The sequence below is a fragment of the Carassius auratus genome, chromosome 9, assembly GCF_003368295.1.
Source record: "Carassius auratus strain Wakin chromosome 9, ASM336829v1, whole genome shotgun sequence".
Classification (NCBI taxonomy): domain Eukaryota; kingdom Metazoa; phylum Chordata; class Actinopteri; order Cypriniformes; family Cyprinidae; genus Carassius; species Carassius auratus.
In genome coordinates this window covers 2461490-2481668 of record NC_039251.1, presented here as the reverse complement: position 1 = coordinate 2481668, position 20179 = coordinate 2461490, and the positions used below count along the sequence as shown (strand labels likewise).

The 20179-nt window shown below is 35.2% G+C and overlaps 2 protein-coding genes and 2 long non-coding RNA genes across 14 annotated transcripts in view; 2 read left to right on the top strand and 2 right to left on the bottom strand.

Annotated features, from left to right (window-relative positions):
* The window catches only part of LOC113109173 (NACHT, LRR and PYD domains-containing protein 12-like), a 1059377-nt gene that overhangs the window by 977597 nt on the left and 61601 nt on the right, over positions 1 to 20179 (bottom strand). The gene's annotated exons all lie outside the window — the stretch shown is intronic.
* On the top strand, positions 7734 to 10200 carry LOC113109243 (uncharacterized). The gene is made up of 3 exons (XR_003292894.1): positions 7734 to 7882; positions 8008 to 8122; positions 9568 to 10200. It is a non-coding gene; the product is annotated as an uncharacterized LOC113109243 (long non-coding RNA).
* Positions 10303 to 14294, bottom strand: LOC113109211 (uncharacterized). 5 transcript variants are annotated; one of them, XR_003292861.1, is made up of 7 exons: positions 13932 to 14290; positions 13435 to 13774; positions 11753 to 11797; positions 11578 to 11669; positions 11188 to 11298; positions 10859 to 11056; positions 10303 to 10627 (listed from the first exon to the last, which is right to left on the bottom strand). XR_003292861.1 is itself a non-coding variant. In XM_026272871.1 (7 exons), the coding sequence occupies exons 2-7, from the start codon at positions 13441 to 13443 to the stop codon at positions 10535 to 10537; spliced, it is 645 nt and encodes a 214-aa protein (XP_026128656.1). In that variant the 5' UTR covers positions 13444 to 13774; positions 13932 to 14294; the 3' UTR covers positions 10303 to 10534. The 5 variants fall into 5 exon arrangements, 4 of the variants coding, with proteins under 4 accessions (XP_026128656.1, XP_026128657.1, XP_026128655.1 ...); XM_026272871.1 differs by having other exon boundaries at positions 10767 to 11061; positions 13932 to 14294; XM_026272872.1 differs by lacking the exon at positions 13932 to 14290 and having other exon boundaries at positions 10767 to 11061; positions 13435 to 13804.
* Positions 14108 to 16026, top strand: LOC113109265 (uncharacterized). The gene is made up of 3 exons (XR_003292920.1): positions 14108 to 14245; positions 14345 to 14529; positions 15880 to 16026. It is a non-coding gene; the product is annotated as an uncharacterized LOC113109265 (long non-coding RNA).

Below are 20179 nucleotides of genomic sequence, written 5' to 3'. Positions count from 1 at the left end.
TCATTGCGTTTAAATAAATGAACACAGCTGCTAATTAGTGTGATTAAACTCTATCTGTCACCTGACGTGCCATAGACCTTCGAACAGTTTTATATTATTATTAATTTCAGGATTAATGATGTAAGTTGTATTTGTAGTAAAATCATGGTAATCACGACACTTACAATAGTAATAAATGAAATGTTAAGTTAAAACAGTAAACTGGACATTAGTAACTGTAACTGTAGTTTTACTATGGTATATTAATAATCAATACAACAATACAATAATCACCAAACCAGCTATGTTTGTATCACTGTAATGTTAGTGTTTGTATGTGCTTTTATATGACAGATATCACAGTAATCATATGTTCTGTAGCATGCTTTTAATACCTTTTAATGTAAATCCAAAAAAAAAAAAAAAATCAAATTAAAAATAAATAATAAAACATGCATTTTTCCATCTTGCAGTTATTTCATATCAGTTTATATATATATATATATATATATATTATATCTAAATATTATATCTAAATATTTTGCTCACAGATCATTATTAACATTCTTTATATAATTCAATTTTATTTACTCTCCCCATTTTATTTTATTTTTTTTTATTTTTAGCTGAAAAGACATAAAGGCAGTCAGCCCAGTGGTGTTTCTGGAGAGGGATTCCTTCAGAAATTGAGAAGACGGAAAGCTGCGGAGGCAGATATTTGCAGCAGTAAGTCTGTGATAGTTTGTCTCTTTTATCAAACATTCCTGCTGTTATAATTTGTACAGCATTTGTTGTTTCTTAAACTGTTGCACTGTCCAAATACCCACACTTGCCATCTTTGCACTTGACCACTTGATTACTTATTTGAAGTCTTTCCTGTATTTGGCCTAGTGTTCGAGTGAGCATGATGACCACGAGTGTGTGTCGAACTTTTCATGACCTGATGACTGTGTTTCCCAATCCTGATCCTGGAGAACCCCAGCACTGCACGGTTTTGGTGTCTCTCTTATCTGCCTTGGAGTCTTCACTGATGAGCTGATGAGTTGAATCAGGTGTGTTTGATCAGGGAGACATCTCAAATGTGCAGTGTTGGGCTTCTCCAGGACCAGGATTGGGAGCCACTGCCTTATGGGACACTTATGTGTTTACAGAGATTTTTAATATCTAATTATCAATATTTCACATACTGTACATTGGACAGCTTCCCATGATCTCTTGTGAGATCTCAGCAAAAAGTCTGACGATTTATTCCAAAACATGATGCATGATGGGATACACTAAGCTTTGTATAGTGCTCCGGAGCAGTATTGGAGAGGTTTAGTGTGTGTTAAGGACGCTGTGCTTTGGCATTATTAATACCGGGGACAGTCTTGTTCACACACTGTCATGTACACACACTCTCAAGTGGCCAAGACTGCAAGTGTGGGTATCTGGACAGGGTCAAAGTCTTAAAAATGATCCCTAAACACATCACAGTCTTAATAATCCAGTTTAACACTTGTATGATATTGTACAAGCCCCAGGACGGTCTCATCTGACACTATCATAGAATTCATATGACTATAGCTTGCTATTAATTACTTGCTTTCAATAATGGATGCATTTAACATTTAATTATACAGCATCTTTACAGAGGCTGCTTTTATGGTCTAAACAAAACACAGTGTAATGTATAAGTTGAATGTAATTTAATATTTCCTTCCTTTCTGTCTTACAGGATTGTTTGAGGATAACGCTGTAGCTCCATCATGCACAAGGACTCACCTCGTTAACTCTTTATCCCCCGCACACACAGAAATGGTCCCTGGATCAGTGATTAGACTTTGCAGTGGTTTGATTTTTGCAGAAGATGTAACTTTGTTTTAATTATAAGCTCATAATGAATACATTACAGAACCAGTGATGAAAACAATAGTTAAAAATAGCGCTCCATATTAAAAATATATTGCACACTTGACATGCATGTCTTCATGGTGTTTTTTTGTGAGTTTACATTGTATTGTATAACATTTTGGTCACAACACTTTTTCCAGTGTTCTCTGAAAGACATACTTTATTTACTGTTTTGTTTTTTAATAAAAGCATTTTCATTTGCATTCTGAAAATAGTTAATGTTTACAACATAACTGCCTTTTTATTCTTTATGGTGGCAAAAACGAGCTTGGTGACAGAGGATGCAGTGTAGTAATTTGGGCATGTTGTCTTTAAATGAGTTTGACATATCAATAAATAATGGAAGATCCTTACAAAAATATGCATGTTTATTATGCTTTATGTATTTATTTGTTCATTCATTCATTTATAATTTCAGTTTTTATTCCTAGAGTTCAAATGGTAGAGAATGGTAAATCACAGAAACACAAATGTGAACAATTTTAACTTTAAAACACAATGTAATATACAATGTAAATTTTAGAAGCACGTCATTTGATTAGTAAATATATTTGTCTTTGGTCAAAAAAAAAATACAAATCTTAAAAATGTGTCTTATATTTATTATAGAGGAATCTGTCTGTTGGATACAACTGCGACTGCTGGGCATGTGCACATCAATATTGCCCAATTTTTGTCAAGCTGAACAACGGAGGAAGGTGAAGACGTTAATAAAACAGAATCTAATAAGTAGCAAGCTTAATCTATTGTTAACCGAATCTATCCCTTCAGCCGAAAAACGAAAGACGTCGGTCATACATGGATAAGGAAGTGTGTCGCTGCTGCTCAGCTTTGATGTCATTGGCTATGAATTTTCAGGACAGTCTGTGGTTGGACTATCTTTTAACCCATATTAAACAGCGCATCATGTTAAAAAGTATGTTTTGCTGCTATCATCACATTAGTAATATATTAAGTCAACAATGAAGTGTTGCTATCTTGACAAAAATGACATCTTTAGCGAGATCCTAATCCTAACCCTAAGCATAACTTCAATGAACTACAAAAAACAGCCCCCTAGTGTTGCCTTTGCATAGATAGAACGACGGAGGCTTGTGGGTAATGTAGTTTAAAACTTTTTATTAACGAAACGAAATAAATTATTTATTTTAAGGAAAACTGGATATCTAAATATGTTTATTGTGCAAACCTCTATGATATATTTGAGAGGCAGGCTGAAATGTGGTATTTTACAGTGAGCAATATTTAAAATGCCTTTATGTCAGCTTTCCATTTATTTCTGAAAACTGAGCTCAACATTATTTTATCAGCATAGCATAAGTAATAATCCTGCCCATTTTCTCTTTGATATGTTAATTGGACTCTGATTTACAGCCATTTGAAATGTACAGTTTTGGGCTCTTCCGGGGGGTGCTACTGGGCCCCTGGGGGTAGAAGGGCAGTAAAACCTACATATATGTATTCTCCTCATCATGAACAACAAACTGAGCTGAGTCACATTTATATCTGACAGTTTTCACAGTCCTCTGTTTTCTATTCTATTCATCATGGCTATTATACCTTTTGACAGGACATTGTGAGGCCATCTGATGAAACATTGAAAAATTAGAAAGAAATGATTTAATAATGAAAATAATAGATTATTTCTTTGATTTTTGAAGTAAATGGCAAGAAATATAATGGATGAACCTGCAACAACTTGCCTTTATCTATTCCCCACGTGTAAAGCAGTAATCAAGGACAATGTATACACATTGTGATACTTCACTATTACACAAGGACAAATTCATGCAGTGCTAAGAATATTAATTTATATATATATATATGTATATATATATATATATATATATATATATATATATATATATAACTATTTAGCAAAAATCAGTGTAAAAATGTCCTCCTCACCCCCGTATCTTGCTTCTCATGTGCTGGACATCATGTGTGTGCTCTTGGTTTTAATGCAGTACAAGATCCACGTTGATCATTCCTGCTACATTCTCAGTTATCCCTCAAGTGTTTGTAACAATAAAGCCCATGGCACCAACTTGTAATGCAGAATAATTAATCTCGTAACTCCCTTTATTTCACTAAAAAATGTGCATATTTGTTACTAAAATATAAAAAAATTACTTTCTGGTGTACTGATGTCCCAGATGTTATTAATCCGATCAAAAATGTTTATGTCTTAAATAAAAAAATAATCCCAATAATTAATATGTTGTTTTTCCAAGTCTAAAATAAACACATATGAGCCTACCTAGTAAAATGATGTATTTACCAAGAATCTTCAGAACACAATATTCACCATTTTCATTTTATTGAAGCATAGACTATAAAGTTGATAAAGTAGCATCAAGACAAATAAGATTCAATGAAAATAATTATCATCAAAGATACATTAACCTCATATATAAATCAGTTCACACAGATGAGTGATGAAATGTCCTTAAAAGTCACACAGTCCCATCCAGTCAACTGTGATACAGATCATGTGATACATATAAGACATGAGATACTGTTCCAGAAAATAATGATTCCTTATCAACACATCAAAAACTGGTTTCATCTCCCCATCGTGTTCTTCTTCTCTCGTGTCTGGAAACAGTTTGTGGTTGATATCCAGCACTGATGTGGTGTAGCTTGTTCTCAGCCAGAGGATCTCTCAGTCCTAAGATCCCAGACCTGGTCAAAGTGAAACAAACAATGCAGAAGAAGTTGTTTAATGGACAGAGAGCTCAGCTTATGTTCTGTGTGATTTTAGCAGTGTGAGCAACTATGACCCTTGTAGTACTGTACACTTACCATTCTTCAAGCTGTTTTAAGATCTTTTGAGAAGCTTTTCTCTGAAGAGAATTTACCACATCCTCTTCTTTCACTCCTTTCAAGAGCATCACTTGGTCAGAACCCCTCATTTGGCTGATGAGATCATCTGTACAAATAAAAATACTGCAATAAATATGTCATTCTGCAAGAATTAAGAAAAAGTTACAGAAGCAAAGGTCTTGCTCATGAGACATTAGCATGTGTAGTTCTCAGAGACTCTAGAATTCATCTGTTGTTGCAGTAAATGTGTTTTCTTCCTCTAGAATCTTTCTCCAAAGTTCCTGACTTCTCTCACAAATGTGTTTTAGTCTGTGCAGTGTAATGCCTGGCTTCAAACCAATCAACTATCAATTCACAATTAATAACATAACATTTACAAAACAATGAAATAATGTCAATTGGTGTTTATATCAACTAAACCAATTTCATGACACTTGTCTGCTAATAAAACAGGTGGTGTGTTTTTAAAAACATAATATTAAAAATGTCCAGTCACACTTTGCTAACATGCTGTAATTGTAATAGTATAAAACGAAATCAAGGCTGACATGACCAGTTCTGTGAGAGATCATCATAAAATGTTGTATAACATTGCTTCAACACACACATACCAGAGGACTTCTGTTTGTTTGAGCTCAAGATGGCCATCTTCATTCCTCATCCTGAGCAAATCATATCCTTGGTCTTCCTTCTCTTCTGTGAAACAAGATAATCTCTACTTACTCTCTGTGCAATTAATATTGCTCATTAAACATAATTAAGTTAATTTAAAGTAAGATTCAGACCAGAGCATTTTTGGAGTAAACAAATGTACCTGGGAAGAGCTGATCATGGCAAGATTCGCTGAGACTCAGTAATAGCTCTTTTAGGTTTTAGGAAGGTTTGTGAGGGTTGGCTCTTAAAATAGCTGTTGAGCTCGATATTTTAGACCTGAAAAAGAAGAACAGCATTATCTGGAAAAAATCCTGTAAGACAGAAGGAAGGACATATTATTAATTACGTGCAGCTTGTACATTACACCTCTGTAAAGATGCTGTATAATTAAATGTTAAATGAATCCATTATTGAAAGCAAGTAATTAATAACAAGCTATAGTCATATGAATTCTATGATAGTGTCAGATGAGACAGTCCTGGGGCTTGTACAATATCATACAAGTGTTAAACTGGATTATTAAGACTGTGATGTGTTTAGGGATCATTTTTAAGATTTTGACCCTGTCCAGATACCCACACTTGCAGTCTTGGCCACTTGAGAGTGTGTGTACGTGACAGTGTGTGCACAAGACTGTCCCCGGTCTTAATAATGCCAAAGCACAGCGTCCTTAACACACACTAAACCTCTCCAATACTGCTCCGGAGCGCTATACAAAGCTTAGTGTATCCCATCATGCATCATGTTTTGGAATAAATCGTCAGACTTTTTGCCGAGATCTCACAAGAGGTCATGGAAAGCTGTCCAATGTACAGTATGTGAAATATTGATAATTAGATATTAAAAATCTCTGTAAACACATAAGTGTCCCATAAGGCAGTGGCTCCCAATCCTGGTCCTGGAGAACCCCAACACTGCACATTTGAGACGTCTCCCTGATCAAACACACCTGATTCAACTCATCAGCTCATCAGTGAAGACTCCAAGGCAGATAAGAGAGACCCCAAAACCGTGCAGTGCTGGGGTTCTCCAGGATCAGGATTGGGAAACACAGTCATCAGGTCATGAAAAGTTCGACACACACTTGTGGTCATCATGCTCACTCGAACACTAGGCCAAATACAGGAAAGACTTCAAATAAGTAATCAAGTGGTCAAGTGCAAAGATGGCAAGTGTGGGTATTTGGACAGTGCAACAGTTTAAGAAACAACAAATGCTGTACAAATTATAACAGCAGGAATTTTTGATAAAAGAGACAAACTATCACAGACTTACTGCTGCAAATATCTGCCTCCGCAGCTTTCTGTCTTCTCCATTTCTGAAGGAATCCCTCTCCAGAAACACCACTGGGCTGACTGCCTTTATGTCTTTTCAGCTAAAAATAAAAATAATAAAAAAGGGGAGAGAAAATAAAATTGAATTATATACAGAATGTTAATAATGATCTGTGAGCAAAATATTTATATATATATATATATATATATATATATATATATATATATATATATATATATAAACTGATATGAATGAACTGCAAGATGGAAAAATACATGTTTTATTATTTATTTTTAATTTGATTTTTTTTTTTTTTGGATTCACATTAAAAGGTATTAAAAGCATGGTACAGAACACATGATTACTGTGATATCTGTCATATAAAAGCACATAAAAACACTAACATTACAGTGATACAAACATAGCTGGTTTGGTGATTATTGTATTGTTGTATTGATTATTAATATACCATAGTAAAACTACAGTTACAGTTACTAATGTCCCATTTACTGTGTTTTAACTTCACATTTCATTTATTACTATTGTGTCGTGATTACCACGATTTTACTACAAATACAACTTACATCATTGATCCTGAAATTAATAATAATATAAAACGGATCGAAGGTCTATGGCACGTCACGTGACAGATAGAGTTTAATCACACTAATTAGCAGCTGTGTTCATTTATTTAAACGCAATGAAACTCAAAGACAGCCGCGGATGACCGATATAATACAGCGATTAAACATATGGCACTAATCTGATTAATAAAGAAGACAGAATACATTTGATAAAAGGCATTAAAAGAGCGTATATACGACTACTCACCCAAACTGTGGAACTGATAGCAAGTATCGCGCGATGTGTGCTGAATGAGACTTCTTGAACGTGATTTCATAGCGATAAACATCTCATGTCCTCGTGTCGAATTCTGACGCCAAAAGTTTCCCACTGAAAGCAATGAAGGTCGTAGTGCTTCGATAGTCGACGCCGAGAGGCACATTTGGCGTCATAAAAGTGACGCTAGGGGCGCTTGACCATGCTTCGGTTTTTGACGCCTTTGGAGTGAGAATGGGTTGATCTAATACATTTGTTATCATTTCTTTGTATTTTGTAGGTTCTCGGGAGAAGAGTACGCCAAATCAAGCAACTGAAACGAGGACTGAAAGACACTTGTGTTTGGCCTCGTCTAACTGAGAGGAAGGATGTGGTATTCTTTCCCAAGGAATCGGAGGACTCATGCACTCCTGAGGTAAGGCTTTCTTCTCCAGAAGAGGACTACAAATAGTTTTTCCCTTAAACATGATATCAATAGCCATTTTTTGGCAAACATGAATACATGACTGATTATAGACTCTCGTTCTGTTTCTTGTTTAGATGCTGCTTTCACACATCTCCTGTCCTAGAGAGAGTGATGACGAAGATGATGAAGAATACTCAGCTGATATAAAGGAACGGATCACAGGGTATTTAAAGCAGTTCATTGAGACAGGTATGTGCATTGTCAACATTCTTACACAGTTTTTGTTTTAAACAGCAGTTGAAGTACAAGTGTAAAAAGCCTAATGTAAGAAGCTAGTCTTCCATGTTTCATTTTTTCTCAATGCTAATAATGGCTAGCAGGTGAGTGGAGGCAAGTTTTTTTTTTATCCTCAAACAGCAACATTACACACTAACTAAAGTTGAAAAAGTGGAAAAGCATAATAGGACCCCTTTAATATACTGTACAGTATATCCACATAGCTATGTGAGATAATGTGCTTGTTAATGATTGCTTATGAACTAGTTACATAAAGATTAACAGATTATTTACTGTAAATCGAAGTGCTTACAAATGTCATTAAACTTGGAATTTATATGATTATGCAATTTAAATAACATATTAATTCATAATCACAGCCTATAAGGTCATTAATTTAATATGTTTGCTCATCTTTTGTTGTGGTGTGTATTGTTTTTGTTTTTTTACCAATCATTAAATTATTGTTTTTGCTGTGCCCGATATGAAGTTGAAAATATTCATAATTTGTAAATGTTTATTATTAATCATTTACTACCTTTTGTGTGTGTTGGACTTAACGCTAATGTAACAATACTTGTGTAAAGGGTGGTTAGTTAAGATTAGACTCCTTTACCAACCCTTAAAGCTACCCATACCAGCAAACCTGTCCCTAACCCGTATCCCACCTCAATAGCAGCTCGTGTGTTTGCAATAGAAGATGAACATAATAAGTACATTGTACATAATATTTTTTGACGCAAGTAGTTTAAGACACCTAATATAAAGTGTGACTTGTTCATTCTTATATTCTTACATTTTTCTCTTAAACATCCAGATCACTCATAGCTACATTTCCTTTTTGCATTTGTACATTTGTAAATGTAAAAAAGTGCATTACTTAATATATGAACTGGAGTTTGATGACATTTGTAGATTTTCAAGAATTTTTGTGTAAAATTGTGTCATTACTCACCCTCGTTCCACACCCATAAAACTGCAGTTCATATTCGAAACACAAATGAAGATCTTTTTGATGAAATCTGAAAGATTTCTGTGCCTCTGTTGACATCTATACAACTATCAATTAGATGCTTCAAAAAGTTTCTAGCGATCGTAAAACCAATCCAAGGAATAAAGCAGTTTAGTTCAAGGACTTCTAAGACCAGTCTGAATTCAGGGTGAACGATCCTTTTAACAAGCACATCTCATATTTATAGCTATGTATGTTCTCATGATTTGATCATTATATAATGCTTATTAAGGATTTATTAAAGTTATTATAAAATGCTACCGCATCTTTAAACCCTCTGAAATTCCATTATATGAATCTAATCACAAATATCACAAGGGAAAGACTAGAGTTTGATTTTCTGAAGGAGTAAACAATAAGACAATTATAATTTTAGGGTGAAATTCTATAATTTCTGTTATTTCAGCATCCAGCAAGGACTTAAAAAACCTTCTGTAGTTCTGGGTCGGATGGGAGCAGATGGAGGAAAATATGGCTGTGGAAATTGTGAAAAGTGATCTCCCAAAATCCTCTAGCTGCTTCTGTGTTCTCCGGCTCCCAGGGCACTACAACAGTTTCCAGTCCTTCACCAAGGACTTGATGATGTGCATTGGCACTTGCAAGTATGGTTTTGGCCATGTGTAGTTTTTATGTTACATTTGTTACACAGTGATACACACTTTTATTAAATGCTGTTACTGCACTTAGGACCAATGCTTTGTTCAAACCCAGCTTACAGGTTTTTTTCTTTTTCATTTTTGGGATTGCTTTGTACATGATGCTTGTTGATCATGTTGCTATTTTTTTGATACTATGCTATAAGATATAGTACATTAAGTAATTGGTTAATGTTCTGTACACGCAGTCACTTATACGGTCAACTTGTATCGTTCCACAATGGTTTTCTTCATGCATGGGCTCATGCAGTGCTATAGACATTGTTGTTCCATAGCTTGTCGGAATTTGCTAAATACCATTAAGTACTTTATTCTTTTAAAGTATTAGAATTAATGCAAAATGTATATTTAAACATGTTCAATAAAAGTACAAATATTCAAAATAAGTCTATTCTTGAATAAAAAAATCCATAATCCACTGTGCTTATGACTAACTGATGGAAGTGTCAAATTAAACAAGTACAAATTAAACAAAAACAACATTCTTACATACAGGTTTTTTTTATTCAGATACTTTAACGTATTGAGTACAAATATTAATTCTTTCTTAATTGCTTCTGCTAGAAGTCTGCCTCTTTAAGGCTAAAGATGACAATCACATTTATTCCATAATCGATTGGCAAAAATGAAGTGCAGCTAGATAGATGTCCCAGCCAAAAGTCTGTGAAGGTCCTTTGGGGTCAACATTTTCTCTGAGTGCTTCTATTTGCTCATCAGTCAGGGGACATTGGGTTTGAGGCACAACAATGCTGGAATGTGCATCAACATCAGTCCACTACTCTCCCAGTCTATCTGTGGTGTGCTGAATCCCTTCAAACAATAACACAGCATTTTATGTCACAAATGAGATACCAATTACAGTTCTGAACAGAGAATAAAGTTTCATCAATACAGTATAAAGTTGTAATATCTTGTATTGAACACAGTGTGATTACTCAGAAGTTTTTACTGTCAAAATCCACAAACATAGCTCTATGTCAGGCTCAGGTACAGCATTGCGGACACTTCCCATCACCCACAGCTGGTTAGGAGACATATTACCCTCTGTGCGTATTGGGTGATTGTCCCAGGTGTTTCGGAATAGGTTGAGATCATCTTGAAGCCGTGGGAGAAATACACAGTGGCAACAGAACAGATGAGTAAGGTCAGAAATATTAAGGTGGCCACCTTCTTCCAAAGCATGCAGAACATCGTAGTAGACATTTGTCACTGATGACCAGACGTCTCTCCACAACCTCTCTACACTGAAAAGAAAAGTAATATGTCAGTTAAATCTAACATTTTTAGGCAGATGTTATGTACTGGTTGATAAATCATAAAGTGGGTAATAATAATAAAATTGATTTTCAACAAAAAACTATTTAACTCACCGCTGATTGTGGACGCTCTTTCCTGAAATAAAGCTTCCTCTTTCTGTCTCACGAACTGTGAACATCAGGCGAGCCACGTCCACATTTTCGACACCCTGATCTCCTCGTACCCTAAGCACATGGATGTTTAAGCACTGAGATTGAAACGCATTTCTCAGAAATGTTAAATTACTCAGTGCAAGATTCACAGACATAAGCTCCTGTTTTACAGCTTAAGCTAGTGCTAGACTAAAATACATTTTGAGCTGTTAAAACTGAAAGCAACTTGCACTGGAATATCATAACATATGTCAGCGCCACTGTTTGGTCTTAAGAGTGTCGATCATTTCATTTATTGAACTTGAACTGAACTGAATATTATGAGGAGATCTTACTCTAGATCAGGTCTACCTGAGAGGGAAGCCAAATGTCTCCGCTGCTTCTTGAAAAAAATCCAAGGTGGTTTTAGCAAGGTTATTAGATGAAGCTCCAAGATACATTATCTATTAAACAGAGGAAATTATTTGCCGGATGATTAGTGAATAGAATATAGAGAAGTCAAAAAATAGTTAATAGTGGGCACTACCTTGCGTGAAAAGCCATCCACACCCCGAAGATGACTATATTGTAGCTGTAACAAAAATATCATGCAAATGTTTTAAAAATGCACTCAGAGCTCTGGAAGGGACTGCAACATGCAATAATGGAGTAAACAAGCCTGACAAACGTATTGCTTTCAGACAATGATGTGTGTCTTTAATAATTTCTGTGAATGGCTGCATAATGTAATGCCGAAATACACATTAATATGTTTTGAATTTTGAAAAGTAAATTAAAATAAATCATGATCGTTTTCTAAAGTATGTTTTCATGGGTGTTAATCGCTTCATTTTTGTTGGAAGAAAAAACAACTGTCACACCGTGATAAAGGCTGAAGGTGAACGCAGCGAAGACGTACTGGTATTGGATGCGAGAACACACACACCACACGCACACACACACACACACACACGCGCACACACACACACACCTTGTACTCTCTGATGTTTGCTCTGCTCGGCGCCCCTGTGGATTGAAAAACGCGCTGAATCCATGCAGACTCAGATCAGGGGAGGAGCCGGAACTTGATGCAGCTTTCCACCGTTTCAAATGAGATTTTAAAGGGGACTGAAGCGATCACTAATTAATTAATCAAATAATTTTTTAGGGGGGCTGGGCATAAGTTTAGGGGGACTGAAGCCCCCCTAAAAAGGGCCTAGCGACGCCCCTGGCTGATACACTTAATTTATTAATATTTAGGCTAATCATGTTATGGTATACTCTCTGTATACTCTCTTTATAAAATGTTGTAAAACATGGTTTTACTACAGTAATGTAGTAGTAACTAAAAATTTTTTTTTACAGAAGATCACTGAAATCTTTATATTTTATCATGCAGAATGTAATTCGTGATTCATTCCAAGGCTTCATTTATTTGATCCAAAATACAGCAAAGTCAGTAATATTGTGTAATATTTTTACAATTTTAAATAACTGTTTTCTATTTGAATATTTTAAAATGTAATTTATTTTTGTGATCAAAGCTGAATTTTCAGCATCATTACTCCAGTATACTCTTCAGTGTCACGTGATCCTTCAGAAATGCTTTTCACTGCAACTACTTTACACACTATTTTTATGTATTTTTTCATTGCTGGCTTATTTTAGGGAAAGTGTAGTGAATAAGAGACATTCAAGAGACCAACATCCCTGGTCCACCACAGTATCAAATTTTTGTCAGATACATGGCTCACAGAAGGTTGCTGTTGTATTAGGTTTAAAGAAGCCCTTAAAACCCTGTTTATCTATATTATCTAATATTATTATTATGGTTGTTATTAATCGTGAATAAATCTAAAGCTTTTGAGACTATTATTTTGTGTTATTGAATTTGTCATGAAGATGTGACCATTTCTTCCTTTTATGCAGGGTTACTAAATAATCTTGATATAAAAAATGGGGGGGGGGGGGGGCCCTTTTTCAGTTTCAGCACATGCCCCTCAAAAGGTCTGTGCACGGCCCTGACTCCCACTGTATCTGCCCTGACCCGGTCGAACTGCTCTTGGTGTCCTTCACAGCTGCTCTCATCATTCTGTATCCACACTGAGGCATGTGTTGCTTTACATCTGTCACACAATCATCTAACTCTTCGTCCGTGAGAGTGCTATATCGCGCCCGAATGGAGAGGTTACATTCAGCCATTCGTCTGAAAACTGCGCGTGTACTTACTCCAAGCATGCGAGCAATGTTTGGGAAAAGTTCATGTCCAGGAGATTGGTGATGTAGTCTGGTGAGATTAGAAGACGTGGTCGTCCCATCGACCCTGACTCCTGCAGAATAGTCGAAGTGCGCGTCTCCCCGTCTGACGGGTTTAGTCGAACTAGTCTGACAGTTCTGTGATGCCCTCCAAAATATCAGCTGGGATGGTAACTAAATTGGTCACAGCACTTAAAAAGACTAATTCTTGAGAGCAGATGAACTCCAGGTAGTCCATGTCAAGGGGTTGGCGTCCAACAGCATTTTCCAAGCGTGAACGGAGTCTTTCCAAAACATAATCCAAAAGCAAATGCTAAAGGGAAATTATAATAGCATGTTAAATACCTCAGTACTGCTGGCCAGATAAATGAAATAAAAAATTACATCCTTACAATGAACAAACACTTCACTAAAACACACTTTAAAAAAAATATTACTTTAAACACTTAATGTAGGCCTAATCAACTCACCGCTCGGTCCATTTCGTCAAATGATGTTTTATGAAGGCCCCTCGTGACGGTTTCGTTGATGCTTGTTAAGACAAAGTAGCGCTTGCACCCCCTGCCGGTGAAGACGATTTACAGCAGATGAGATTGTGATCGGTAATCTACTGATTTTCCTGTTGTTCCCGGATGTGAAACGGTGAATTTACTGTCGAATTTGAACCACTGAATTTGTGGAAGCGAATTTGTAAAGCGAAATAAAATGGACTGAAACTTGCCTGTTGAATATTATAGGTTGTATTTTTAAATAGATCGAATATTTTGGAAGTGAAATCTGAAAGGTGAATATGAATTCTTGAATTTTTAATTATGAAAATCAGTTTGAAATGTTTTTAATTGAAATATTCATGTCTTAAATATACAACTATGTTGAATTTCAGCCCATAATTATGCAAGACTTGTATAATTGTACATGTTGAAATGTACAAGAGACTGTTGTCCACAAGACCATCGAAGCAGACGGGAAGTAGCTGTGGTCATGTACTAGGGCAGGAATGTCAGCAAACGTGGATGGAAGATCTTCTCCTCATATCTGACAGGTTTGAAGAGGTGTTGAGGACAGATGGTAGGGACTCATCCTGCGCCGTCACATTGCCTCTGTTTAACATCAGCTTCCTAAAGATCTACTTTAACTGGACGACATTAGGGTTGTTATTCCAGCCACCTTAAAAAAGAAACACAAGATATACGAGTATAGTACACAGATATTTAATACATGCTTTAAAATGTTTAATGCTTTTAAAAAAAGACAAATTAGAACTAGGCACCCCTGAATGATCTTTCTACATAAGTTAAGTTGAATGACATTATCACACAATTCAGACTGTACCAGTGGTGTTCAATTCTGAACAGATTCGGTCAAGACGTTTGGAGTGTCTTAAATATGATGTAATAAACAACACATTATATAACTTTCAGAAACTAAAACTAAAGTGCCATTTAATCACATATTGATATATCAATCTTATACATCTTGAATTATTGTTGGTCAGTGATACACAGACCCTTTGAAGATGAGCTGGAAAGTTAAAAATGTTTGGCACAACAGCATCTGTTCTGTCAAAGTCCTCGCTCCTGAAGAAAAGAAACATTCTGTGATTGTGGAAACAAACTTGTGAAAAGCTTTGGGTCAACAACAATCTTGTAATACTATTATATCATATCCTCGCTGTTCCTGAACTTAAAACAGTGACAGGGACATCAGATATTTCATTGTTTCTCATGACAATGGAAAACCTGTAAAAAGCTGCAGATGAGAGTCTACGAATGAGTATAATGTCCCAAAAACATCTAACCCTGATGTGTGGATTGAAGAGAAAGGAGGAGAGTCAGATGGACAGAATCACAGATACTACACCTGACAATGTCTTCCTTTCATCACATGTTAGGATCCTGTGTACCACATGCTACGATTCTTTCAGAAAGCTCAAGCAAGGCTGTAGTGTCTGCAGTCTCAATCTAAAGAAATAAAAACCAGGAGTAACACACATACACTACACAGATGTATCTACAAATCTGAATTGAGTTGAATTAGGACTGAGTATTGACACAAATATTTATATTATATTATATTATATGTATGTGGTACATAGCAGCTTAGTTGCTACTACATTATTATAATATTGAAGATTCAAATTAAATTTATATAGAAACAATTAAATTGTAAACAAGGATCATTTCATTAAATTAAAGTTACAAAACTATTTTTACATAAAAGTTTAAAAAAAATGTAAACATGTATTAAATATTGATTAAACATTACAATGAATGTAATATGGTGTATTTATTTATCAAAATGCTCCTCTCCAGAAGAGAGAGTGCTCCAATCGTGTCGTCACAACATGCGTCTCGTTTCTGTGTCTCTCTAAAGTAACAGCATGATGCAGACCAGTGAAGTCTTCCCATCTGTCCACAGGAATGATGACCTGGAGGATACAGCACTCAGGAAAACCAGCTCCTGAACACAGATCAATTGTAAGAAGTCCACATCCACAGACATCTGTGAAAGAGCGTGCTCCAAACGTGACTGAAGTCTCCCTCATATCTGCTCTAGAAGTATCTGTACCTGTACAAATAAAGACAGCAGTTCACTCGGGAAAAGGAGCAGAAATCACATGACTAAAATAGTTAATACTCATGAGGTACTTCTTTTGCAAAGCTGACACTTGGTCGCTCATTGTTGTAATTTATTATAAATATGCACATTTATTCACCCACAACAAAATAATAAAACATTAAAGAGTTATACGTTTTTGTGCTGTTTGCTCAAACTTCATTCACAAACGATTTTGACAATTAAGATTAACATACTCTTAAAAATTAACGATGGTTTTAAAAGTTAATAATAATAAAAAAAAAACACATACTTAAACTCTGGTAACCACAAATTAACATGTCATAAAATATATTTAACACGACTGACTTTGTATTTAACATGAATTAGTCAAAACATTGTAAGTTATCAATTATAAGCGTTTCACTGAACAGAATGAGCAAAGAATCAATCCTCAAAGTCAAGAACATTATCATTGACTTCAGTCTAGCAAGAGTTCAAGCTCTCTCAAAAACTCTGATTATAATCACTGAAGCTGTTTACACTGTCAAATTAATCTCTTACTTACATTGTGTGCACAGCTCTACATTGTTGTTCATGAAGAGAGAATTCACCAGAGAACAGCAAGCGTGTGTTCTGCCTCACATTTTCTTTTCTTTGGTAAATCTCATTCAAGCTGCACTTGGTTCAGAAATCTGAGGTGTCTGTCTGAAATCTGGTTCCTGGAGCAGCAGTATTTCGGCGGGGTCCCTCTGGTCTAGTTCTCCGAGTACGTGTCCAGTAGAGCCGTGTGTTCATCCGTCCCTGGAGTTATGACGCTCACACCTCGTCCAGACTGAAGACAGAAGAACCTGTGGATTATAATCAGTGATAGTGTCTACACTGAATGTGAAATCTCCAACAGCAAACGGATTCCTGTTCTATTTCTGACAGAGTCCGAGCTCTTTACAGGACGCTTTGTCTCTTCAAGCTGTTGCGTTCCCGTATAGACACGGTGATGCTACTTTTACACCAAATATACTTTAAAACAAACACCAGAGACCGCTTAAAGTTAGATGCGATATTGGTATACACTTTTCTAAAGTCAGTAGCATTTGAGGAGAATGACTTCAAGTCATAAAACAATTACTTTACTTTTTAATTACAATAACTTTTCATCTATTGAATGTTTGATATTAAAATAAACTGTAAATCTTATGTAAATTATGCTACTTTTTCACATGGGCTCAAACAGAAATTTGAAGCTCAAGAGCATTTGAGGAGAAAGACTTGCAGTCATAAACAATTGTAATGAGTTAATTTAGGTGTCAGCTACAATGCACACCTTATACATTTTTAATATATATTAAAATAAATTATAAATAATTTAGGTAAAAACGAGGCCCGTTTATCACTTTCAGGCACATTCCTGTGAAAGTTTTTTTTTTTTTTTTTCAGGTTCATATCACAACCCTTACAAAAATAAACCATGGTTTTATAATAGTAAAACTGCTTAATTTTCTTTTGCATGATTTCTGAATGCTTGAGACTATAAATAAATTAGAGTCATAATAAAGTTATAGCCATAGGTTAATGTCGAGAGCTACAATTTTTGTAATTTGTAAATAATAAAATTTATTCATTTACTTTTTATTTGATCAAAATTCTATTTTCACCCGTATAGAAGGTGTTTTTTTCCATCATCATATTTGAGGAAGGGGGGCACAACAATACAATCCTGCTTAGGGCACACATTTGACCAGCAGCGGACCTGAAAATACATGTCTATAAAACTTTGCCTTAAAAAAATCCATTATGTTAAATATTCAGTAAAAAAAAAAAAAAAAAAAAAAAAATCAATATCAATATCCAATTCAAAACTGTTTTAAATCCCATATAATATACATTTTTCTTAAGTTACACTTGTTTATAATTAAAATGTACACAATTCAAATTCAATCAGTTTTGTCATAAAATAAGTTCAATACAATCCAACTGTTTGCATTTAGGGATGTCAATTTTTGATGATTGATCGTCTTTTAAATTAAAGATCAATTAATAGATAACCTTAATGCTGTGAAATGCATCTGCAGTGGTTTTATTATATGTGCAAAAGTCACTCAAAAAAAAAAAAAAAAAACCTTTCTCACCTGAATTAAAGGGGTTTTAGTCTGAATAAAATGCTAGTAGCAGGACTGTAAAATGAATGGATACGATTATGATAATTTGATAAAATGAAGATAGCACGCCGTTTGCACAAAAGTGTTCCAATGAGCCACATTAATAGAAACTCTCTTTGAAACTCCTTCTGCTCTCTCGGACAAATAAGGATTTCTCACACTCTGCTGCTCCGTTTTTCTTTTTATTTATTGAACAAACATAGCAGCAAATACAGTTTCATCTACAAAAACAAAACATAAAATAATTATCAACAGTAGACAAAGAGCAAGTAAAGTAAAAGGAAGTAAAATAGATAAAAGTAAAACAAAATAATAACAAAATAAAAAAAATACATTTATAATTGATAATAATAATTGAGCCAGGGGTAATATATCCTTTAAATAAATTCAAGAGAGACAGAGATGCCTCGAGTCCCTTTTGTTTACATTATAAAAAATAAATAAATAAATATTATACTTTGTGCATAATGTAACTGATTTTAAAGCTTTGGCATTGTTGGAAGAAGATATAGTACTCAAGTAATATTTAAAGGGGGGGTTAAATGCTCATTTTCACTCAATATCCTGTTAATCTTGAGTACCTATAGAGTAGTACTGCATCCTTCATAACTCCAAAAAGTATTTAGTTTTATTATATTCATAAGAGAAAGATAGTCTGTACCGATTTTTACCGGAAAAACACGAGCGCCTAGAGGCGTGACGTGTGGGCGGAGCTAAAGAATCACGAGCGCGAATAGGCTTATGCGTTGAGAGCATGTGGAGGCTGTGACATTACCGAAAGAAATAAGCGATGTGCAATCTGAAATGCAGGGGAACAAACAAAAACTCTTGCACAACTCCGTTGATGCTCTGTAAAAATAAACTCCATCCACTGGTCCCTTAATGCTGTTTCTCTTTTGGTAATCTGTGCAGGGTTGTCTTGCTCTGGCAACCAAAAACACACTTCTTTTGTGACATTTCGGTCTCTCGCTCTGGTCAGTGAATGTCTCGTCTCTGCTCTGCTATACGGGAGCGCGCTCTTCCGGGAGAAGTGCCTCAGGACCCTTATAAGGAAATTCAGCTCCATCTAACGTCACATAGAGCCATACTCGAAAAAAACTTTCCGAAACTTGTGACAAACCGGAAGGAGTATTTTTGGATCAGAAATACTCCTTCAAAACTTTGTCCATGTTTAGCATGGGAATCCAACTCTTTAACAGTGCAAAAAACTCCAACTTCACCCCCCCTTTAAGGTCATTACAAAAGACAATAAAAATAGGTTTGACAGACAAAAATTTACACTTGTGTACAGAAAACTTGGCTAGGGAAATAAAAAGATTTACAAGAAAATACTTGTCTTTCAGATTTTTGTCAGAGTTATAACAACCAAATAACACATCCTTAAACCCCATAGAAAAATTTACTAATAAGGAAGTACGTTCAAATAGGCAAAATTTTTCCCAAAAAGTAGCTACATGAACACAATCCCAAAGAAGGTGAGGTATAGACTCGTCTTCCACTCCACAGAAGGAGCATAAGGGATCCAACTCTGGAAACATTTTTTTGATAAAAAGATTGACTGGTTAGAATCGATGTAGCAGCTTGAATGATACCTCTTTAACCTTATTAGTGATTAGATATTTGTTGGACAGAGAACACACTTTCTTCCAAGGAATATCATTAAAAGAATTACTCCAATATGATATTATAGATGGGACAGTAATAATATCATTCTGAAAAAGTTGTCTAATCTTTCTATTCCTAAGAGAGGGACTAGATAAAAACAGATCTTCCCTATTGCTGTCTCACAAGGCTGTAACCAGGAGGTAGAAGAGAGTAAAGAATCGCTTTTTTCAAAAGTGCAATATCTCCACTGGGAACGGCATCCATCACTATGGCAAAGTCTCGTGGGGTGACAGGAATACAATATTTAGTTAAGAATTCAGAATAAGAAAACAAATGACCATTTGGATTTACATGTTGAGAAACCAAAATAATATTATTATTAAACCAATCTGAAAAAA

Coding starts and splice junctions, on each gene's coding strand:
- LOC113109211 (XM_026272870.1), bottom strand. CDS start 11,815: ATGATATTTTTGTTACAGCTACAATATAGTCATCTTCGGGGTGTGGAT. Junction 11,299..11,577: donor ACATTTGGCTTCCCTCTCAG/GTAGACCTGATC, acceptor CCATGTGCTTAG/GGTACGAGGAGATCAGGGTG. Junction 10,628..10,766: donor TATGTTTGTGGATTTTGACA/GTAAAAACTTCT, acceptor TATTGTTTGAAG/GGATTCAGCACACCACAGAT.